The sequence below is a fragment of the Ranitomeya imitator genome, chromosome 2 (genome assembly GCF_032444005.1).
Source record: "Ranitomeya imitator isolate aRanImi1 chromosome 2, aRanImi1.pri, whole genome shotgun sequence".
NCBI lineage: Eukaryota > Metazoa > Chordata > Amphibia > Anura > Dendrobatidae > Ranitomeya > Ranitomeya imitator.
This window is the reverse complement of record NC_091283.1, coordinates 842,050,683-842,075,275: the sequence shown is the minus strand read 5'-3', so window position 1 is coordinate 842,075,275 and position 24,593 is coordinate 842,050,683. Positions and strand designations below refer to the sequence as shown.

The 24,593-nt window shown below is 50.9% G+C and overlaps 1 protein-coding gene across 2 annotated transcripts; it reads left to right on the top strand.

Annotated features, from left to right (window-relative positions):
- Window positions 1-7,671: 7,671 nt before the first annotated feature.
- Window positions 7,672-19,604, top strand: SMNDC1 (survival motor neuron domain containing 1). 2 transcript variants are annotated; one of them, XM_069754274.1, is made up of 6 exons: window positions 7,672-7,761; window positions 11,656-11,775; window positions 13,863-14,005; window positions 14,423-14,584; window positions 14,686-14,839; window positions 18,137-19,604. In XM_069754274.1, exons 2-6 carry the CDS (start codon window positions 11,656-11,658, stop codon window positions 18,272-18,274), a joined length of 717 nt encoding a protein of 238 aa, XP_069610375.1. In that variant the 5' UTR covers window positions 7,672-7,761; the 3' UTR covers window positions 18,275-19,604. The 2 variants fall into 2 exon arrangements, with proteins under 2 accessions (XP_069610375.1, XP_069610376.1); XM_069754275.1 differs by having other exon boundaries at window positions 7,755-7,859.
- The last annotated feature ends 4,989 nt before the right edge of the window (window positions 19,605-24,593 follow it).

The window sequence follows — 24,593 nt, the reverse complement described above, 5'->3', positions numbered from 1 at the left end:
AAAACACGTACCGGACACGGACACTGTCCGTGTGCATTCTGTGTGCCGTGCAGGAGACAGCGCTACAGTAAGCGCTGTCCCCCCAGCGTGGTGCTGAAGCCGCCATTCATATCTTCTCTCCAGCAGCGTTCGCTGTAGAGAAGATATGAAAAATCCTTTTTTTTTTTCGTGTTTAAAATAAAGATCCCTGTCCCCACCCCCTCCCACACCCTGTGCGCCCGCCCGCTGTTACTAAAATACTCACCCGGCTCCCTCGCAGCGTCCTCTCAGTGCCAGCTTCTCCTGTACGAGCGGTCACGTGGTGCCGCCGATTACAGTCATGAATATGCGGCTCCACCTCCCATAGGGGTGGAGCCGCATATTCATGACTGCAATGGACGGCACCACGTGACCGCTCATACAGGAGAAGGTGCGGCGCGGAGAGGACGCTTCGAGGGAGCCGGGTGAGTATTTTAGTAACAGCGGGCGGGCGCACAGGGGGTGGGAGGGGGTGGGGACAGGGATCTTTATTTTAAACACAAAAAAAAAAAAAAGGATTTTTCATATCTTCTCTCCAGCGAACGCTGCTGGAGAGAAGATATGAATGGCGGCTTCAGCACCACGCTGGGGGGACAGCGCTTACTGTAGCGCTGTCTCCTGCACGCTCCGTGTGGTACCCAGTCGGCACACGGGCGGCACACGGCTGCCGCACGTGTGCACACGGATGGCCTACGTGAGCTCACGGGCACGGATAATTCCGGTACCGATTTTTCCGGTACCGGAATTATCTGGACGTATGAGACTGGCCTAATATGGAGCTGCCTCTTTTTTTAAGGGACCAAAGGTAATTGGACAATTATCTCAAAAGCTCTGTAATTGACTGCATGGGTGCTTCCCTCATTAATCCACCAATAATTAAGCAGGTAAAAGGTCTGGAGCTGATTCCAGGTGCGGCATTTGGAAGCTGTTGCTGTGAACCCACAACATGCGATCAGAGGAGCTCTCCATGGAAGAGAAACAGACCATCATTAGGCTGAAATAAGAGAAGAAATCCTTCTGAGAAATGTTAGGAGCAGACAAATCTACAGTTTGGTGCATTCTGCAAACAAAGGAGCGCACTGGTGAGCTCGGGAACTGAAAAAGGCCTGAACGTTTCCGGAAGACAACAGTGGTGGACGATCGCAGAATCCTTTCCATGGGGGAAGAAAATCCCCTTCACAACATCCACCCAAGTGAGGAAGACTTTTCAGGAAGTCAGTGTCGCAGGATCTAAGTCTAAGACTTCACGAGAGCAAATACAGAGGATTCACTAGAAGGTGCAAACCATTAATCAGGCGTAGAATAGAAAGGCCAGATTAGACTCAACCAAGAAACATCTGAAGAAGTCGCTCAGTTCTGGAAAAGCAAAACTAAGATCAACCTGTACCATAATAATGGGAAGAAGCTTGGAAAGTTTGGAGTGGTTCCTGAACCTCGGAACATCCTCTGTGTTGCGCTGGCGTCCCTGCAGGCTTCCTCATTCCACTGTCAGGGACACCGACTCACCCACCACTACAGCCTACGTTCCTCACTTCCTGCTCCTCCTTCCGCTGCCCTGGGTCTGCGCATGACTCACAGATCCCCAGGCACTATTCTTAGGGCGCGGTCCTTCCATAAAGGGACAGCACTTGCCGTCCTAAAGTGTCCACAGCCATGGGTGTTATGATACGGTGGTTTAGGAGCAACATGGAACGAGCTCTGAAGGAAGTGGTAACTGTACTGACCGCAGTCCCTAAGCTCAACACAACACTAGAAGCAGCCGTGGAATGCTCCTAACTCTCCCTAGGCATCTCGTCACAGCCTAAGAGCTAACTACCCCTAAAGACAGAAGCAGGAAAACTATCTTGCCTCAGAGAAAATCCCCAAAGGATAGATTAGCCCCCCACAAATAATGACTGTGAGTGGAGAGGGAAAAGACATACACAGAATGAAACCAGGATGAGCACAGGAGGCCAGTCTAGCTTGATAGATAGGACAGGATGGAATACTGTGCGGTCAGTGTAAAACACTACAAAAATCCACGCAGAGTTTACTAAAAATCTCCACACCTGACTAAAGGTGTGGAGGGTAAATCTGCTTCCCAGAGCTTCCAGCAAGACAGAATTAATTCATACTGATAACGCTGGACAAACATAGAAGCACAGAACGGATAAGTCCACAAACTGTGAACAGAAAAGAGCAAGCAAAAACTTAGCTTTGCAGAACTGGTCAGGAAAACAGGGAACTCCAAAGAGATGTGAATCCAACCAGGAACATTTACAAGTGGCACTGGCTGAAGGACAGAACCAGGCATAAATAGTCGAGCAGAAAAGACGATCAGTGGAAGCAGCTGAAGACAGCTAACTCCAAGGAGCAGCCATACCACTTGAAACCACAAGAGGGAGCCCAAGAGCAGAACTCACAAAAGTGCCACTTACAACCACCAGAGGGAGCCCAAGAGCGAAATTCACAACACATGGGAGACACTTATTATTTAAGGCACCTTCACCTTATGAGAGGTGCCGAGCAACGTGTTTAGTCAGTCTGCACACTTGCTAGTTCTCAGGTCCCGTCTGTGTACACCCAAGTACCTGCTAATTCCCAGTAGTATCTGCCTGCACCTGCCGTGCCAGTCAGTATACTAGCGTACCTGACTGCACCGGTTGTGCCAGTCTGTATATCAGCCGTACCTGCTCAGTTTGAGAAAGGACGCCTCGAATGTTTGAAACACGTACCTATATCTTGCCATTTGAACATTGCCATTGCCATGGTTTTTTTAAGAAGCATTTTCTAATACATTTTTTAATTCAAAGAAGCTGGAACACATCTCCTTTTTCTCATCGGTACCATCTGCTCCATGGCAGCACATTGCTATGGACTTTATTACCGATCTTCCAGTATTGGCCAGGTGCACCATCATCTGGGTAGTTGTGAATCGCTTCTCTAAGATGACCCATTTTACTTCGCTTTCTGGTGCCCTGTCTGCTCCTTTGCTTGCCGGGAAGTTCATGCAACATATTTTCTGCCCCCCATGGGTTACCTCTCCATATTGTCTCTGATAGAGGCGTCAGATTTACATCTCGCTTCTGGAGGGCTACCCTCAAACTACTAAATGTCACTTGGACTTCTCTTCATCCTACCATCAGCAATCCAATGGCCAGGTAGAACAGGTCAACCAGATCCTGACAAACTATCTGCAGCACTTTGTCAATGGTCATATCGGTAATTGAGCCAAACTGCTGCTTTGGGCCAAACTGCTGCTTTGGGCCAAATTCTCAAACAACCATATGAGTGAATCCTCAGCCAAATACCCATTTTTTGTGGTGTACGATGAACACCCCAATATTCCATTTCCTGTTTCTGCTACCTCTGACAGTTCAGTCCTGGAGATAGGTTGTGGGAACAGAGAGAACATCGAAGCTCCTCTTCTCCTGGAGAGATTTCTTACGGGCTTTGAGAAAAGGGGGCGTAAAGGGGGGAAGGGTACTGTAGCGCCGACGTCCCTGCATGCTTCCTCCCTTCCCCATCAGGAACGGCGACTCACTCACAGCCATGGCCTCCATCCTGCATTTTCTGCTGCTGCCCGGGGTCTGCGCATGGCTCACAGATCTCCCGGGCACTGTGCTAAGTACCTGCAAATTCCCGCTAGTGCCTGAATGTACTCGCTTGCTCTGCTCGTTCCTGCTTGTGCCTTCCAGCGTACCTGTAGCACCTGCCGTGCCAGTCTGTATACCAGCCATACCTGTCTTGTCTTTTAGTATTCCTTGCCAAGTACATCCATTCTTGGCCATTCCATCTTCCTGCTCTTTTGGGGGTCAGCTGCCGTATGTCCACGGTCTGCCTTGGAGTAGCACCTGGCGTTCATTGGGAGCCAAGTCTAACCCCAACATCAGGGACTCTAGTGAAGAGCTAGCTAGTTCGCCGAGTCAGGTGTTCGACTAGTCATGCCCCTCCAGGCTCTCCTCGAGCAACAGCACAGTGGTTCCACTACCACGGACATTATACTCTGTATCACATGGTGGAGGTGGTGTGATGGTGCGGACATGCATGGCTTACAATGGCACAGGGACACTAGTTGTTATTGATGATGTGACAGAAGCAGCCGGATGAATCCTGTGTGCACAGGGCGAGACTTTCTGCTCAGATTCAACCACATGCAGCAAGGTTGATTGGAGGATGCTACACAGGACAGATGGACAATGATCCAAAACATCCTGTGAAAGCAAAAAAGTGCAATATTCTGCAATGGCCGATTCATCACCAGATCTCTCCCCTTTGAGCTGCATTTCACAGGATGAAGACAAAACTAAAGGCAAAAAAATGCACAAACAAGCAGCAGCAAAAGTCGCTGCAGTAAAGGCGGCAAAGCCTCACACCAGAGGAGACCAGCCAACTGTGACATCCATGGCCTCCAGACTTCAGGCCGTCATTGCTGCAAAGCCTCACACTGGAGGAGACCAGCGATGGTGACGTCCATGGCCTCCAGACTTCAGGCCGTCATTGCTGCAAAGCCTCACACCAGAGGAGACCAGCGATGGTGACGTCCATGGCCTCCAGACTTCATTCCTGCAAAGCCTCACACCAGAGGAGACCAGCGATGGTGATGTCCATGGCCTCCAGACTTCATTCCTGCAAAGCCTCACACCAGAGGAGACCAGCGATGGTGATGTCCATGGCCTCCAGACTTCAGGCCTTCATTGCTGCAAAGCCTCACACTGGAGGACACCAGCGATGGTGATGTCCATGGCCTCCAGACTTCAGGCCGTCATTGCTGCATAGCCTCACACTGGAGGACACCAGTGATGGTGATGTCCATGGCCTCCAGACTTCAGGCCGTCATTGCTGCATAGCCTCACACTGGAGGACACCAGTGATGGTGATGTCTATGGCCTCCAGACTTCAGGCTGAGCGGAGAGGAGGCAGGGGAGGAGAGGATGACATCACTAGCTGGTAAAGTGCAGCGAATCAAAAAAGTCACGCTCTCGTCACAAAACAAACATGTAAAAATGTTACTTTTTTTTTTTTCAAACAAAAACCTGGCAGAAGACAATTAATCTGCCCCTAATGAGGGATTCACTGACAAACCGTCCGCAATCCCTGTCCCATCCCAGGGGTTTCCTCACCTGAACTGCCCGTATATCGTATATGAGCAGTTAGTCCAGGGCAGGAGACCCTCAGCCTGATAGTGGGATCTGAGAGCAGCCTTAACCCTTCAGAGACACTGGCCGTACATTTCTGGCGGATGTGCACTCACTGTATGGCGCGGACTCGGCACTACTGTATGAGGCATCTCTGCACTCACTGTATGGCGCGGACTCTGCACAGCACTCACTGTATGGCACGGACTTAGCACTGCTGTATGAGGCATCTCTGCACTCACTGTATGGCGCGGACTCGGCACTGCTGCATGAGGCATCTCTGCACTCACTGTATGGCGCGGACTTAGCACTGCTGTATGAGGCATCTCTGCACTCACTGTATGGTGCGGACTTAGCACTGCTGTATGAGGCATCTCTGCACTCACTGTATGGTGCGGACTTAGCACTGCTGTATGAGGCATCTCTGCACTCACTGTATGGTGCAGACTTAGCACTGCTGTATGAGGCATCTCTGCACTCACTGCATGGCACGGACTCGGCACTGCTGCATGAGGCATCTCTGCCCTCACTGTATGGCACGGACTCATCACTGCTGTATGAGGCATCTCTGCACTCACTGTATGGCACGGACTTGGCACTGCTGTATGAGGCATCTCTGCGCTCACTGTATGGTGCGGACTTGGCACTGCTGTATGAGGCATCTCTGCACTCACTGCATGGCACGGACTCGGCACTGCTGTATGAGGCATCTCTGCACTCACTGTATGGCACGGACTCGGCACTGCAGTATGAGGCATCTCTGCACTCACTGTATGGCACGGATTTGGCACTGCTGTATGAGGCATCTCTGCGCTCACTGTATGGCGCGGACTCGGCACTGCTGTATGAGGCATCTCTGCACTCACTGCATGGCACGGACTCGGCACTGCTGTATGAGGCATCTCTGCACTCACTGTATGGCACGGACTTGGCACTGCTGTATGAGGCATCTCTGCTTCTGCAGCTTCATTTTTTGAGGAAAGATGATGCAAAGAGGCCTTGTGTGAGCACCGCCCGAGGATCTGTGCACCTGACATCTTAAGGTACCTTCACACTGAGCGACGCTGTAGCGATACCGACGATGTCGATCGCTGCAGCGTCACTGTTTGGTCGCTGGAGAGCTGTCACACAGACAGCTCTCCAGCAACCAACGATGCCGGTAACCAGGGTAAACATTGGGTTACTAAGCGCAGGGCCGCGCTTAGTAACCCGATGTTTACCCTGGTTACCATCGTAAAAGTAAAAAAAAAAAACACTACATACTTACCTTCCGCTGTCTGACCCCGGCGCTTTGCTTTCCTGCACTGACTGTGAGCACAACGGCCGGAAAGCACAGCGGTGACGTCACAGCTCTGCTTTCCGGCTGGCCGGCGCTCACAGCCATAGCAGAGAAGCACAGCGCCGAGGACAGACAGCGGTAGGTAAGTATATAGTGTTTGTTTTTTACGTTTACGCTGGTAACCAGGGTAAACATCGGGTTACTAAGCGCGGCCCTGCGCTTAGTTACCCGATATTTACCCTGGTTACCAGTGAAGACATTGCTGAATCGGTGTCACACATGGCGATTCAGCGATGTCTGCAGGAAGTCCAGCGACGAAATAAAGTGCTGGACTTTCTGCAGCGACCAACGATATCACAGCAGGATCCTGATCGCTGCTGCCTGTCACACTGGACGATATCGCTAGCCAGGACGCTGCAACGTCACGGATCGCTAGCGATATCGTTCAGTATGACGGTACCTTTACACCCATAGGAAACAAGCAGAAGAGGCTCCAGGAAGTTTTTTTTCCCCGATTCGTCTCTTCTTTTGCAGATCTTTAGGCTCCGCACGTCCACATCTCGGCACTTCTCTGAACCTTTGGGCCGATTCGTCCCAATTTCATTTTTTTGCTTTTAGCTGTAGATTTTGGAGCCGCTGTGTGAAGTCCTCACGGTGAGAAAACTGCTGAAAAAAAATCAACACTGCGGATATGAAAGAAACTGATGGTTCAGCAATGAAACAAACAAGCTGCGAATGCCGGAGGTGAGAAATGACATCCTAAGAGCGGGTGCCCACGGTGAGGAATCGGCAGCGCTCAGGAGGCAGCACACGTCCGCTGCCGGCCACTGAGCGCAGGCGAATCCTCTGTGGTCACTGAGCCGTGAGAATCACCGCATACAATACATTGTACGGGGACATTTACCCTGCAGAGGCTCCGTCTCCGGAAGATAAATGGCCATGCTGCAGACTGGAAAGACGCGCCGCATGTCCGGCTCCTCCGGCGTCTGTACACCCACAGTGGACATGGGATTTCCACTATGCTACGGATGTACGCAGCTTTTTTTCCTGTGAAAAATGTGAGGGGAAATAAGCATCGTGTGAACGAGCCGTTTAATACCCCCGGCTTCTTCCTGGAGCGGCTCCGTCGTGTGCACAGGTCCACGCGCGTCCACACGATCTTCTGTCACCGCGGGGTCACGTGTGCTCACGTCTGCGCAGCCGCCACACTGAGATCAGCACTCGTCACCATGTCAACCGCTCTCCATACCACGTGATGCTGGCAGGCGCAGCGCGACCTCACGTCCTGTCTTCTCGCGCGAACTCAAAATCTCGTGAGAAGAATCCGCGGTGAAAGGAGCGGAGAAGGTGAGTGACTCCGGGAGCGGAGGGCCGGGACTGCTGCCGGGGAGCAGCCGAGGGAGAGAGGGGCTGATGTGGCCGGAGGTGGAGGAGAGGCGTCCAGGGCAAGTAGGACGGTGCCGGCTCCTCTGCGGGAACTTCCGCCACCTCCCCCGGTCCAGGCCTGAGGCCGCCACAATAGTGTGTCCGTGTAATTGTGCGCCCCACTCGTGTATAATGCACGGAGCACGTGTCTGCCCGTCCACAACATCGCCATAAAGAAAAGTCAGCACAAGGGTCTCTGCCCCCCACATTACCTCTCGGGAGAGGAGTGTGCGCCCCCCACATTACCCCTCAGGAGAGGTGTGTGCGCCCCCTACATTACCCCTCAGGAGAGGAGTGTGCGACCCCTACATTACCCCTCAGGAGAGGAGTGTGCGCCCCCTACATTACCCCTCGGGAGAGGAGTGTGCGACCCCCTACATTACCCCTCGGGAGAGGAGTGTGCGCCCCCTACATTACCCCTCGGGAGAGGAGTGTGCGACCCCCTACATTACCCCTCGGGAGAGGAGTGTGCGCCCCCTACATTACCCCTCGGGAGAGGTGTGTGCGCCCCCTACATTACCCCTCGGGAGAGGTGTGTGCGCCCCCCTACATTACCCCTCAGGAGAGGAGTGTGCGACCCCCTACATTACCCCTCAGGAGAGGAGTGTGCGACCCCCTACATTACCCCTCAGGAGAGGAGTGTGCGACCCCCTACATTACCCCTCAGGAGAGGAGTGTGCGACCCCCTACATTACCCCTCAGGAGAGGAGTGTGCGACCCCCTACATTACCCCTCAGGAGAGGAGTGTGCGACCCCCTACATTACCCCTCAGGAGAGGAGTGTGCGACCCCCTACATTACCCCTCAGGAGAGGAGTGTGCGACCCCCTACATTACCCCTCAGGAGAGGAGTGTGCGACCCCCTACATTACCCCTCAGGAGAGGAGTGTGCGACCCCCTACATTACCCCTCAGGAGAGGAGTGTGCGACCCCCTACATTACCCCTCAGGAGAGGAGTGTGCGACCCCCTACATTACCCCTCAGGAGAGGAGTGTGCGACCCCCTACATTACCCCTCAGGAGAGGAGTGTGCGACCCCCTACATTACCCCTCAGGAGAGGAGTGTGCGACCCCCTACATTACCCCTCAGGAGAGGAGTGTGCGACCCCCTACATTACCCCTCAGGAGAGGAGTGTGCGACCCCCTACATTACCCCTCAGGAGAGGAGTGTGCGACCCCCTACATTACCCCTCAGGAGAGGAGTGTGCGACCCCCTACATTACCCCTCAGGAGAGGAGTGTGCGACCCCCTACATTACCCCTCAGGAGAGGAGTGTGCGACCCCCTACATTACCCCTCAGGAGAGGAGTGTGCGACCCCCTACATTACCCCTCAGGAGAGGAGTGTGCGACCCCCTACATTACCCCTCAGGAGAGGAGTGTGCGACCCCCTACATTACCCCTCAGGAGAGGAGTGTGCGACCCCCTACATTACCCCTCAGGAGAGGAGTGTGCGACCCCCTACATTACCCCTCAGGAGAGGAGTGTGCGACCCCCTACATTACCCCTCAGGAGAGGAGTGTGCGACCCCCTACATTACCCCTCAGGAGAGGAGTGTGCGACCCCCTACATTACCCCTCAGGAGAGGAGTGTGCGACCCCCTACATTACCCCTCAGGAGAGGAGTGTGCGACCCCCTACATTACCCCTCAGGAGAGGAGTGTGCGACCCCCTACATTACCCCTCAGGAGAGGAGTGTGCGACCCCCTACATTACCCCTCAGGAGAGGAGTGTGCGACCCCCTACATTACCCCTCAGGAGAGGAGTGTGCGACCCCCTACATTACCCCTCAGGAGAGGAGTGTGCGACCCCCTACATTACCCCTCAGGAGAGGAGTGTGCGACCCCCTACATTACCCCTCAGGAGAGGAGTGTGCGACCCCCTACATTACCCCTCAGGAGAGGAGTGTGCGACCCCCTACATTACCCCTCAGGAGAGGAGTGTGCGACCCCCTACATTACCCCTCAGGAGAGGAGTGTGCGACCCCCTACATTACCCCTCAGGAGAGGAGTGTGCGACCCCCTACATTACCCCTCAGGAGAGGAGTGTGCGACCCCCTACATTACCCCTCAGGAGAGGAGTGTGCGACCCCCTACATTACCCCTCAGGAGAGGAGTGTGCGACCCCCTACATTACCCCTCAGGAGAGGAGTGTGCGACCCCCTACATTACCCCTCAGGAGAGGAGTGTGCGACCCCCTACATTACCCCTCAGGAGAGGAGTGTGCGACCCCCTACATTACCCCTCAGGAGAGGAGTGTGCGACCCCCTACATTACCCCTCAGGAGAGGAGTGTGCGACCCCCTACATTACCCCTCAGGAGAGGAGTGTGCGACCCCCTACATTACCCCTCAGGAGAGGAGTGTGCGACCCCCTACATTACCCCTCAGGAGAGGAGTGTGCGACCCCCTACATTACCCCTCAGGAGAGGAGTGTGCGACCCCCTACATTACCCCTCAGGAGAGGAGTGTGCGACCCCCTACATTACCCCTCAGGAGAGGAGTGTGCGACCCCCTACATTACCCCTCAGGAGAGGAGTGTGCGACCCCCTACATTACCCCTCAGGAGAGGAGTGTGCGACCCCCTACATTACCCCTCAGGAGAGGAGTGTGCGACCCCCTACATTACCCCTCAGGAGAGGAGTGTGCGACCCCCTACATTACCCCTCAGGAGAGGAGTGTGCGACCCCCTACATTACCCCTCAGGAGAGGAGTGTGCGACCCCCTACATTACCCCTCAGGAGAGGAGTGTGCGACCCCCTACATTACCCCTCAGGAGAGGAGTGTGCGACCCCCTACATTACCCCTCAGGAGAGGAGTGTGCGACCCCCTACATTACCCCTCAGGAGAGGAGTGTGCGACCCCCTACATTACCCCTCAGGAGAGGAGTGTGCGACCCCCTACATTACCCCTCAGGAGAGGAGTGTGCGACCCCCTACATTACCCCTCAGGAGAGGAGTGTGCGACCCCCTACATTACCCCTCAGGAGAGGAGTGTGCGACCCCCTACATTACCCCTCAGGAGAGGAGTGTGCGACCCCCTACATTACCCCTCAGGAGAGGAGTGTGCGACCCCCTACATTACCCCTCAGGGGAGGAGTGTGCGACCCCCTACATTACCCCTCAGGGGAGGAGTGTGCGACCCCCTACATTACCCCTCAGGGGAGGAGTGTGCGACCCCCTACATTACCCCTCAGGGGAGGAGTGTGCGACCCCCTACATTACCCCTCAGGAGAGGAGTGTGCGACCCCCTACATTACCCCTCAGGGGAGGTGTGTGCGCCACCCACATTACCCCTCAGGAGAGGTGTGTGCGACCCCCACAATACCCCTCAGTAGAGGTGTGTGCCCCCTACATTACCCCTCAGGAGAGGTGTGTGCGACCCCCTACATTACCCCTCAGGAGAGGTGTGTGCGACCCCTACAATACGCCTCAGGAGAGGTGTGCGCCCCCTACATTACCCCTCAGGAGAGGTGTGTGCGCCCCCTACATTACCCCTCAGGAGAGGTGTGTGCGACCCCTACATTACCCCTCAGGAGAGGTGTGCGCCCCCCTACATTACCCCTCAGGAGAGGTGTGTGCGACCCCTACATTACCCCTCAGGAGAGGTGTGTGTGCGACCCCTACATTCCTTTTCTTTCTTTTTCTTCCCCTTTTGTTGGTATAAAGGTAGGGATAGATACAATGCTGCACAATAACAACACTGTGATTATTACCATGGAGACACATTGTCCTGCAGGGGAGCTGGTGAAATAAAGCAGTTGATGTAATGTAGCTGCGGCTCAGTGATGTGATGACTCCTGGACTGTCCTGACTTCTATTGCAGATGGCAGAGGAACTTGCAAAGCAGCTTGCAGGTTATAAAGCCCAATTGCAGCAGGTGGAGTCGGCGTTAGCTGCCAATGGAGAGAATGAAGATTTACTGAAGCTGAAGAAGGATTTACAGGTGAGATGAGTAATGAGAGGACAGGACGTGCACATGTGCGACCGACCGCTGATTCCTGCCACTGACACCATCAGCTGTGGGAGTGCGGAAGGTCAGGGAGCCACAACTCAGGGTGGCGTCATCCCCTCTAGGGAGGTGCAATGTATTCTGCGAAGAATGGTGGAATAGGGTTGGAGTTAGAATTGGGTTGGGTCCTACTGTTTAGGTACATCAGGGGGTCTCCAAACGCGACATGGCGCCACAATTCATTCCAGCCAATTTTGTGTTCAAAAAGTCAAACGGTGCTCCCTCCCTTCTGAGCTCTGCTATGCGCCCAAACAGTGGTTTTCCCCCACATACAGGGGTATTGCGGTACTCGGGAGAAATTGCACAACACATTTTGCGGTCCATTTTCTCCTGATACCCTTGTGAAAATTAAAAAAAAATATTTCCAATGTAAATTTTTTGTGAAAAAAAGTAAAATTTTTTTTTTATTCTTCCACGTTCTCGTGAAGCACCTGAAGAGTTAATAAACTTCTTGAATGTTGTTTTGAGCACCTGGAGTGGTGCAGTTTTTAAAATGGTGTCACTTTTGGGTATTTTCTGTTACATTGACCCCACCCCAAAGTCACTTCAAATGTGAGGTGGTCCCCAAAAAAAAATGGTTTTGCAAATTTTGTTGGAAAAATGAGAAATTGTTGGTCAACTTTTAACTCTTATAACGTCCTAACAAAAAAATTGTTTCCAAAATTGCTGATGTAAAGTTGACATGTGGGAAATGTTACTTAAGTATTTTGTGCAATACGACTCTCTGATTTAAGGGCACAAAAATTAAGTTTGAAAATTGCAAAATTTTCAACATTTTGGCCAAATTTTCATTTTTTTTTCATAAATAAACACAAGTCTTATCGGAGAAATTTTACCACTAACACGAAGTACAATGTCATGAGAAATCATTCTCCGAATCAGTGGAGTCCATTGAAGCTTTCCAGAGTTCTAACCTCATAAAGTGACAGTGGTCAGCATTGTAAAACTTGGCTCGGTCATTAAGTACCAAATTGGCTCTGTCACTAAGGGGTTAATATACCTGTTTGTTGTTTTACTTTTCAATATGAAAGCTCGGATCACAAGGACCCCACGCGACTAAGGCTTCTTTTTACACTTGCCGTGTTTTTTTTTTTTGCGGGCCGAATTGTCGTAATTTTTGTGGTCTGCAGCAAAAACTGGCCTCAAAAATCTTCTCGGATCGCGGTTTTTCTGATTTGGAATATGTCCATCTCGTGTCTCTGCAGGCTTTTGAAGTGATAAACAAGAAGTACATGGGAGTGTCCTAGTAAAAATACGGCGTTCCGCAAATACGGTCTTCACGGTGTACCGCAAAATCAACACCCTGGGCAAGCTTCCGTTGTTCTTGCGGCCCCAGTGAAATCAATGGGGCCGCAAAAACACCGGAAGCTTGCCCAGGGTGTTGTGTCCGTAAGCCGTGAAAAATATCGAGCAGGTACCCTACGGTACGGCGCGCCGACGAATGTTTACGGCCCTTTTTTGCAGCCCCATAGAAATCTATTGTGGCCTCAAAAACACGACAAGTGTAAAAGAAGTCTAATAGTGTAAGTACTTTGGCGCGACTAACCTCAGTTACGTGACGGCACATCCCAGCACTTCTCTCTAACAGCAGATGGTACAGGCCCCTATAGCTTTTATCGCCTTATGCTCCACATTGCACCCTGGGGTGATGTCTGTCTGCTGTGATGGGCCGGCAGCGTCCTTCCTTGCATCAGATGGAAGCGCACGTTGTATACCGTGTGCGCCGTACGTCTAGGGCTGGTTGCATCCACCACAAATCTGCTCTTACTGTAAGTTGCAAAAGAACATGGAGCAAAAGAAAGCTGCTTGTCAGCGGACGAGCTTTCCGGCTTGCGTTCCTTGTCTGTGGCAGCCATGTCTTTCTCTAACTGCGCCGCCTGCATTGTGCGCTCATCCACTAGGTCCATATTTCCTGTCGGTGGGCCTTTATAGTCTGCCGATCTTGTAGTGTGCACATGTAAGACTGGAGGAATACTGCAGGACTGCACACCGTATATACCCTCTTTATTTTTTCTTTTCAGGAAGTCATCGAGTTGACCAAAGATCTCCTGTCGTCCCAACCTTCAGAAGCCCCCGATAGCTCTGATGACATCACGTCGGCCAGCGACAGCCTCACCTGGAAGGTGGGGGACAGATGTATGTCCGTGTGGACAGAGGACGGACAGTAAGTGACCGGCGAGAACTTGTTTACATTTACCATGTGATGGTAAGGGGGGCTATGGACCCCAAGATTCTAAACTGCCTAAATGCTAAAACCAGGAGGGATATGTGCCGTCTGTAGACATGAAGTTTTCACACTACGTCCTCCACAAAGACTGCAGCTACAGCAAAATGTGGTCAGGCCAGAAAGCCTTATAGAGGGGGGCCTACATATTTTATAAATGTGCTTTTATAAATGTTTTTACTGAACACAAAAATGTTGGTAGATTTGCAGCTAATTGCTTGGTTGTGGCGGCCATGTTCCACTGCAGATTATAACCTCCTATGCCGATGTGTCCAGACTGATTGCGCTGTGTGATGTTAGCATCGTGCTGTGATACAAGCCATTACTCACACGCTTACAGCCCTGATCTCTTTACAGATGGTACGAGGCCGAGATCGAGGAGATAGACGAAGAGAATGGGACGGCAGCCATTACTTTCCTCGGCTACGGAAATGCAGAAGTGACTTCTCTGCTGAACCTGAAGCCCTTAGAGGAAGGCAGGAAAGCGAAGGAAGACAGCGGCAGCCTACCAATGTCTAAGTGGGTACCTCTCCACATCCCTCACCTCGTCAATGCCCAGTATGTCTATTCGGAGGGTGCACAGCTGCTCTGTACCTTACCTTATGTTCTCCACCCTCCAGAAAAGAAATGATCGCCCAGCAGAGAGAATATAAAAAGAAGAAAGCATTGAAGAAGGCTCAGAGAGTAAAGGAGTTGGAGCAGGAACGAGAGGATCAAAAAGTGAAATGGCAGCAATTCAATAACAAGGCCTATTCTAAGAACAAGAAAGGACAGGTAAAGCGTTGTGCTCAGCCGCTACACATTCAGTGGAGCCATGCATTGCCTCTAGATCTAGTAACTACTGGCTTCCTGACCCCCCCCCCCCCATCCCAAGCCGGTCTGATTTAATGATAGGTCATCGGTATCATGACTGGGCAACCCCTTTAAAACAAAACAATCATCAGAAAATGACCTTTTACTTGGGATTTTCTAAGGGAATGAAAAACAAAAATAAAAAAACATATTTTATATTTTTTTCCAAATCACTATATTTTAAACCAAAATTAGTAATCTTTCGGATTTCACACTGGCCACAATAGGTGATGTCACAGCTCACCTCCTCCTCCTGTACAATGACTGATAACACCTCTATATACAGTAGATAACACAGGATCCACCATTCACAATAGGTGATGTCACAGCTCCCCTCCTCCTCCTGTACAATGACTGATAACACCTCCTATATACAGTAGATAACACAGGATCCACCATTCACAATAGGTGATGTCACAGCTCACCTCCTCCTCCTGTACAATGACTGATAACACCTCTATATACAGTAGATAACACATGATCAACCATTCACAATAGGTGATGTCACAGCTCACCTCCTCCCCCTCCTGTACAATGATTGATAACACCTCTATATACAGTAGATAACACAGGATCCACCATTCACAATAGGTGATGTGACCGCTCACCTCCTCCTCCTGTACAATGACTGATAACACCTCTATATACAGTAGATAACACAGGATCCACCATTCACAATAGTTGATGTCACAGCTCACCTCCTAGTTTGCACACGCACTTCAGATGCTTTATTACAAATGTTAGGGTCGGGATCTAACCCATGTGGTTAACGTACAAGTGTTATTTCCCGAAATAAAGGGTGTGTGTGTGTGTGAAAACTGCAAGATTTCCAATATAATAGAGACTTTAATTTAGGAAAAAAATATACATTTAACACAGAATCCAGATTTTAAACAAGTCATTTTCTGATGAGCATTTCCCCTTTTTAAGATGTTTTTTTTCCCCAGTAGCATGCTGTATAATATGGCGGACACACTCTGGGCCACTCGTCCCACAGCCAGGTCTCTGCATAGTGATTACTCTGATTACTGCAGGATAGTCTATAGAAATGTCTGACTCCTTGCTTGTCTGGACAGAAGTGGAGCCTCTGCCGTACAAGGCAAAGATGAAGACTGAGCCAGCAAGTGTTGTATCTCCACACTGCTCTGGACTGCATTGCATAATTATTTGCAGGGAAATAAGTGGTGGTCAATGTGTGGCTGCCAGAGGGAGAAGGAGACTGAGTGGCAGCTGTGTACAAATCTACTGTAAGTTCCTCAGAGGGGGAAGCAGACTAATTGAGGAAAATTGCTAGGGTTACACTTCCAGCTGCTAAAGGACAAAGCTGTCAAACTGGTGACGTGGCGCATGGAGGGAGGAAAGGCGCACACAGAGCGAGCCTGGAAGGCAATATAGGAGATACTGGCAGAAAACAGAAATGCAACCCCGTCCACCCAACATCCATTAGGAACACAGGTTATCCAGGGTCCTGAGGGCTTAACAAAAAAGGATAAAAAGATGTAAAAGGGAAGATTTTTGGGGTCAACGCAGAACAAAGTAATTTAACATTTTCTTAATCTTATGTGAGCTTAAGTTTTGGGATTACCTTTCAACTTATCTGCACAATGTTGTATATTTGATGCAACACTTCATTTTTTTATTTATTTTTTTTTATTTTTTTTACCTTACTGTATAAAATTTGTCTGCAGTTTTATTGATTCAGAAAAGCTTCCAATGGTCTGGAACGTCTACTAATCTGCTAAAAAATCTCTTTATAGAGTAGCTGCATTCTGTGGGCTGTCGAGTCCTAAGCTCTGGGATTGGTCCTCTCCCCCCTGTATACAGTGTAATAACTGCGTACATCATGTCCCGGCGGTGGAGTTGTGAATGTCGGGGTGAATCGCTCGGGGATTGCAGCGTGAAATGTTCGCTCACCATTTGTTCTGCTAATGGATCTGGTTCCCTCGTCTGCTGACGGCCGACACTGACTCGCATCCAGTGACCGGACTGGGGGATTACATCCCTCCTGTAGAATCCATATCTGCAGCCGCTTCACAACTTGTTTAGTTGCAGCTGATGGCGACCTGTTGTCAAATCCATTCTCTGCAGTCTTCTCCTTGTCAGTAAAGGCAGGATAATAAACAAAAAAATAATATTTATATATCCTGATCCATCATGCACTTATTTGTGATGTCCTAGCTCACCTCCTCCCACTCCCTGCACAGGTCACAGTATACCTCCTCCACATCCATGCACAATGACCTCTGCACAGGTTAGAGCATATCCTCAACACAAACCAGGCATTAGGGGATGTCATAGCTCACCTCCTCCCATCCCTACATAGGTCACGGTGTGCTTCCTCCCCTTCCCTGCTCACTACTCTTTGCCATAAAGCCAATAGGTGACAATCACAGTATACCTCCGCCTCTTCTCTACACAGATTATATGGCATGCCCCAAACACTTTCCCATGCAAGGCAGTAGGGAATGTCATAGCTCACCTCCTCCCCTTCTTCTACACATTGTATAGCACTCTGCCATACAAGATGCTAGGTGATGGTCACAGCTCACCTCCTCCCCTCTCCTTTGTCCTGGCTATAGAGCATGCTCACAGCGCTCTGCCATACAAGATACTAGGTGACGGTCACAGCTCACCTCCTCCCCTCTCCTTTGTCCTGGCTATAGAGCATGCTCACAGCGCTCTGCCATACAAGATACTAGGTGACGGTCACAGCTCACCTCCTTCCCTTTCCTTTGTCCTGGCTATAGAGCATGCTCACAGCGCTCTGCCATACATGATACTAGGTGACGGTCACAGCTCACCTCCTCCCCTCTCCTTTGTCCTGGCTATAGAGCATGCTCGCAGCACTCTGCCATACATTATACTAGGTGACGATCACAGCTCCCCTCTCCTTTGTCCTGGCCATAGAGCATGCTCACAGCACTCTGCCATACAAGATACTAGGTGACGGTCACAGCTCACCTCCTCCCCTCTCCTTTGTCCTGGCTATAGAGCATGCTCACAGCACTCTGCCATACATTATACTAGGTGACGATCACAGCTCACCTCCTCCCCTCTCCTTTGTCCTGGCTATAGAGCATGCTCACAGCTCTCTGCCATACATGATACTAGGTGATGGTCAGCCGTTCTTCGCCTATCGGAGGCATCTGTGGGAGCCGCGTCCTGAATAGACACTGTGACAAAGTTTAATGTCTTATTGGTTGTACATTTCTTTTCTAGGTGAAGAGAAGTATTTTCGCCTCCCCTGAAAGCGTCACCGGCAAGGTTGGAGTCGGCACGTGCGGCATCGCGGACAAACCAATGACACAGTATCAAGACACCTCCAAATACAACGTACGGCATCTGATGCCCCAATAATGCCCCGGACCCTTAGGCCAGCATATTCATTTTTATTGTACTATTTTTCTAAAACTAAATTATTTGTTGTCGTCTGAGGAAAAGCGCGACTCTCCATTCATTACTGGAGGCCTCCCTACCCCAGGTACCGGGCCGTCGACATCTCGGTGTCTGTGGAACCAGGTGAGGTTGAAGGGGCCACGCAGAGATGTGTATAAGGAGGACGAAGCCTCGGTCGTGCACCCGATCCAGAGGCTGCGCCGGTGTAGACCTAGAAATAATGAGAATCTGTGATGGAATAATCGTGACCGCGATGACTAGAAACTTCCATGCAATCCGCACGGTGCTGCAGATCACGCAGCTGGCGACTTCGAGGGATTGTTTAGTCTTGTGTAAATCAAGTTTAGTGGGGTTAACCGCATTAAGGGCCAATTTCTATGACGCCCTGTATTGTGCACAGTCATAAGCAATCGTGAGTTTTCCCATCACTTACCCGTGCTGTGCATTGTAGGTTTGCAGGACCTTGGTCCAGGTGCTACGTCTGTAATCTGGGACCCCCGGACCAGAGCCCTGTGAACGTCCTACTTTCTGCTGCCGGCATCCTCTCCACCTCTTGTGATCTGGAACCTGATGCCTCCAAATCAGAAGTCCCTGGTAGGCATTCTCAAACTCTGGTCTGGGGGGTAAGTATTGGCGATATTCATGATTGTTTCTCTGTGCCCAATTTTAGGGCTTTTTTTTTTTTTTTTAAGAAATATTGGCCAGAAAGTGTCCAACCCCTTTAATAAATATATAATGAAATATTCTTCAATTTTGTTACATATTTTAGTTTAGTTTTGGTTCTGTAATTAGCCATTTTCAAGGTCTCTGCTTGCTGTCAGTGAATGGTGCGTGTCACCGTTCAGACAGTGGGGTAGCCCTCGTGTCCTGTATATACGTCCTGTATATATATGTAGTGGAGTGTGCGGTCTCCACATACCCCAGGTCATCGTCCCGAACTTCTCTCTTGTAAATAGGACATTTGTACCTCTGTAACCTTGTACAGTTTCCAAAATGTTCGCTAAAAAACCAGGACGCGGCAAACTCCTCATCCGTTTAATCCCCCCTCACCCATCCGGCAACATGCAGCATTGATTTTTCACATCAAGTACGCGGCCTCCATTCCCCCTGTATCAGCAGAACACTTCCTGAGACATGAAGGGGGCGCTACCGAGGCCACATCTGCAGCAACCACTCATATAGCAGGTAAATGGTTTATTCTTCTGTGCTGGATGGTGACTTATTTTGTATAACAAGTGTGAATTTTGGTTTTGTATGTAACTTTTTACCAAAATAAAACGTTTTAAAACGATGGTTACCATCTATAAGTAATGTAATACAGTACATAGTATATGGAGAAGAGGGGGATGCAGCAGCAGGGCTTCATTCTTGAGAGGGGGGATGCGGCTGCAGGGCTTCAGGATTTGGAGGAGGGGGAGATGCAGCTGCAGGGCTTCAGTCTCTGTAGAGGGATGCAGCTGCAGGGCTTCAGTCTTAAGGGGGAGATGCAGCTGCAGGGCTTCCATCTCTGGAGGACAGGAGGGGGTATGCAGCTGCAGGGCCTCCGCCTCTGGAGGAGGGGAGGGGGTATGCAGCTGCAGGGCTTCTGCCTCTGGAGGAGGGGAGGGGGTATGCAGCTGCAGGGCTTCCGCCTCTGGAGGAGGGGAGGGGGTATGCAGCTGCAGGGCTTCTGTCTCTGGAGGGGGAGATGCAGCTGCAGGGCTTCTGTCTCTGGAAGATGCAGCTGCAGGGCTTCAGTTTATTGAGGGGGATGCAGCTGCAGTGCTTCCGTCTTTTGAGGAGGAAGGGGGGGATGCAGCTGCAGGGCTTCTGTGTCTGGGGGAGGGGGATGCAGCTGCAGAGCTCTCTGCTGGATGGGGATGTGGCTGCAGGGCTTCCATCTCTGGAGGAGGGGAAGGGGATACAGCTGCAGGGATTCAGTCTCTGAAGGAGGGGAGGGGGATGCAGCTGCAGAGCTTCAGTATCTGGAGGAGGGGAGGGGGATGCAGCTGCAGGGATTCAGTGTCTGGAGGAGGGGGATGCAACTGCAGAGCTTCAGTGTCTGGAGGAGGGGGATGCAACTGCAGAGCTTCAGTGTCTGGAGGAGGGGGATGCAACTGCAGAGCTTCAGTCTCTGGAGGAGGGGAGGGGGATGCAGCTGCAGGGATTCAGTGTCTGGAGGAGGGGGATGCAACTGCAGAGCTTCAGTCTCTAGAGGAGGGGAGGGGGATGCAGCTGCAGGGATTCAGTGTCTGGAGGAGAGGGATGCAACTGCAGAGCTTCAGTCTCTGGAGGAGGGGAGGGGGATGCAGCTGCAGAGCTTCAGTGTCTGGAGGAGGGGGATGCAACTGCAGAGCTTCAGTCTCTGGAGGAGGGGAGGGGGATGCAGCTGCAGGGATTCAGTCTCTGGAGGAGGGCAGGGGGATGCAGCTGCAGAGCTTCAGTGTCTGGAGGAGGGGGATGCAGCTGCAGAGCTTCCGTCTATGCTGGAGGAGGAGGGGGATGCAGTTGCAGAGCTTCCGTATCTGGAGGAGGGGAGGGGGATGCAGCTGCAGAGCTTCCGTCTCTGGAGGAGGGCAGGGGGATGCAGCTGCAGAGCTTCCGTCTCTGGAGGAGGGGAGGGGGATGCAGCTGCAGGGCTTCTGTCTCTGGAAGATGCAGCTGCAGGGCTTCAGTTTATTGAGGGGGATGCAGCTGCAGTGCTTCCGTCTATTAAGGAGGAGGGGGATGCAGCTGCAGTGCTTCCATCTCTGGAGGAGGGGAGGGGGATACAGCTGCAGGGATTCAGTCTCTGAAGGAGGGGAGGGGGATGCAGCTGCAGAGCTTCAGTATCTGGAGGAGGGGAGGGGGATGTAGCTGCAGAGCTTCCGTCTATGCTGGAGGAGTAAGGGGATACAGCTGGAGAGCTTCCGTCTCTGGAGGAGGGGAGGGGGATGCAGCTGCAGGGATTCCGTCTCTGGAGGAGGGGAGGGGGATGCAGCTGCAGAGCTTCAGTATCTGGAGGAGGGGAGGGGGATGCAGCTGCAGAGCTTTAGTTTCTGGAGGAGGGGGATGCAACTGCAGAGCTTCAGTCTCTGGAGGAGGGGAGGGGGGTGCAGCTGCAGGGATTCCGTCTCTGGAGGAGGGGAGGGGGATGCAGCTGCAGAGCTTCAGTGTCTAGAGGAGGGGGATGCAACTGCAGAGCTTCAGTATCTGGAGGAGGGAGGGAGATGCAGCTGCAGAGCTTCCGTATCTGGAGGAGGGGAGGGGGATACAGCTGCATGGCTTCCGTCTCTGGAGGAGGGGAGGGGGATGCAGCTGCAGGGCTTCTGTCTCTGGAAGATGCAGCTGCAGGGCTTCAGTTTATTGAGGGGGATGCAGCTGCAGTGCTTCCGTCTATTAAGGAGGAGGGGGATGCAGCTGCAGTGCTTCCATCTCTGGAGGAGGGGAGGGGGATACAGCTGCAGGGATTCAGTCTCTGAAGGAGGGGAGGGGGATGCAGCTGCAGAGCTTCAGTATCTGGAGGAGGGGAGGGGGATGTAGCTGCAGAGCTTCCGTCTATGCTGGAGGAGTAAGGGGATACAGCTGGAGAGCTTCCGTCTCTGGAGGAGGGGAGGGGGATGCAGCTGCAGGGATTCCGTCTCTGGAGGAGGGGAGGGGGATGCAGCTGCAGAGCTTCAGTATCTGGAGGAGGGGAGGGGGATGCAGCTGCAGAGCTTTAGTTTCTGGAGGAGGGGGATGCAACTGCAGAGCTTCAGTCTCTGGAGGAGGGGAGGGGGGTGCAGCTGCAGGGATTCCGTCTCTGGAGGAGGGGAGGGGGATGCAGCTGCAGAGCTTCAGTGTCTAGAGGAGGGGGATGCAACTGCAGAGCTTCAGTATCTGGAGGAGGGAGGGAGATGCAGCTGCAGAGCTTCCGTATCTGGAGGAAGGGAGGGGGATACAGCTGCATGGCTTCCGTCTCTGGAGGAGGGGAGGGGGATGCAGCTGCAGGGATTCAGTCTTTGGAGGAGGGCAGGGGGATGCAACTGCAGAGCTTCAGTGTCTGGAGGAGGGAAGGGGGATGCAGCTGCAGAGCTTCCGTCTCTGGAGGAGGGGAGGGGGATGCAGCTGCAGGGCTTCTGTCTCTGCTGGATGGGGATGCGGCTGCAGAGCTTCTGAGCCCCTCACACCAATAAGAGTTGGACCACAATGCAGAGGAAAACTACTAATCTTCACCAAGCTGCAGTGATTCGGGCGCTGTAGTACAGCATTAGGCTTCATCATACAATTGTTAGTTTTACATCTGAAGCTCCGTTTGTGTTCTTTTATATTTCTTTTTCTCATTCTCAAAATCTTGAACGTGTCGGATTCACAGAAATGGACCAGAATGAGACCAGCAGTGACCTCCTCTCCAACGGGCGAGTGGGAAACCAGTCGTGTGAGTAGCCACATTGAGTTGCATGTTCCCGGCTCTGTCCGCCCACTACGGAGGAGAATGTGTGAGAATAAGTCAGAGGACATGGAAGGGGAAGAGGGGGGGTGCCGCCCAATAAAGGCCATTGCAGAAAGCCGCTGTACGCTAAATGCACCGAGACAAGGAGAAATAATCTATAACGTAAACTGTCAAAGATGTCAGAAGTGGGTGATCCCTTCCGCTAACCCAATGAGCTTGTTCCTACAGCTTCGTCCCCATTTCTTGTGGCGGTAGCAGCCTCCATTCTCCTCCCTTTTTTGTAGAGGATCTGGGATTTTTACCCATTCAGGAGAAAGATCATTTATAAGGTCTGATGCGGATATTAGGGGAGACGCCTGTAGGACGGGGGGTCAGGTCCTTACTTTGTGCTGCCAGTTTTCTAACTATACCTTTATGTACGGGGCACAGTCATGGGGAGCAGAAAAACAACTAATCTGTTATCACAAAGCTAGATGGGAACATCTGCCAAGATAAGCGGAGGTCTAATCTCGGGGGTCCAGCACCACATGCCATCAATGACACCCCTGTAATACTGAGCGTTGCAGGATCTGGGTCAGCTGCCGCCGGTAGATGGGGTGAAAAGGCCTCGCTCCTGTCACTGAAGAGGTGACCAAAGCTGTGGCAAGAAGTCTGTAGAAAAATGCAGCATGTCAACACTTCCTCCATAAAAATCAACACCGGTGGGAGAAAAAACATGAGCGAGAATAAGAACAAATTACCAACATGACTAAAGCAATGACCTACTAATGCTACAAGAGCCGTATATAATATAGAACACCAGCACTGAGCACGTTATTAACTGAGGGACATGCAAAACACCGATGAACCCCAGGTGCGCAATCATGAGCTTTCCTTTTAAAGGCAAATTACCTAAAAAATATTGTTCACGTTTTGTACAGACAGAAATCTATAAACCATGCACTCATTACCAGCATTTACTGTGACCTGTAAAATAATTACAAGACCGTGAACCAGATCCCCCAGCATCAAACACAAGTGCCTCAGGTTTTCTCCTATAATACTGCTCCTATGTACAAGAATATACTGTAATACTGCCTCTATGTACAAGAATATAACTACTATAATACTGCCCCTATGTACAAGAATATAACTACTATAATACTGCCCCTATGTACAAGAATATAACTACTATAATACTGCTCCTATGTACAAGAATATAACTACTATAATACTGCCCTTATGTACAAGAATATAACTACTATAATACTGCCCCTATGTACAAGAATATAACTACTATAATACTGCTCCTATGTACAAGAATATAACTACTATAATACTGCTCCTCTGTACAAGAATATAACTACTATAATACTGCCCCTATGTACAAGAATATAACTACTATAATACTGCCCCTCTGTACAAGAATATAACTACTATAATACTGCCCCTATGTACAAGAATATAACTACTATAATACTGCCCCTATGTACAAGAATATAACTACTATAATACTGCCCCTATGTACAAGAATATAACTACTATAATACTGCCCCTATGTACAAGAATATAACTACTATAATACTGCCCCTATGTACAAGAATATAACTACTATAATACTGCCCCTATGTACAAGAATATAACTACTATAATACTGCTCCTATATACAAGAATATAACTACTATAATACTGCCCCTATGTACAAGAATATAACTACTATAATACTGCTCCTATGTACAAGAATATAACTACTATAATACTGCCCCTATTTACAAGAATATTACTGCTATAATACTGCCCCCTATGTACAAGAATATAACTACTATAATACTGCTCCTATGTACAAGAATATAACTACTATAATACTGCTCCTATGTACAAGAATATAACTACTATAATACTGCTCCTATG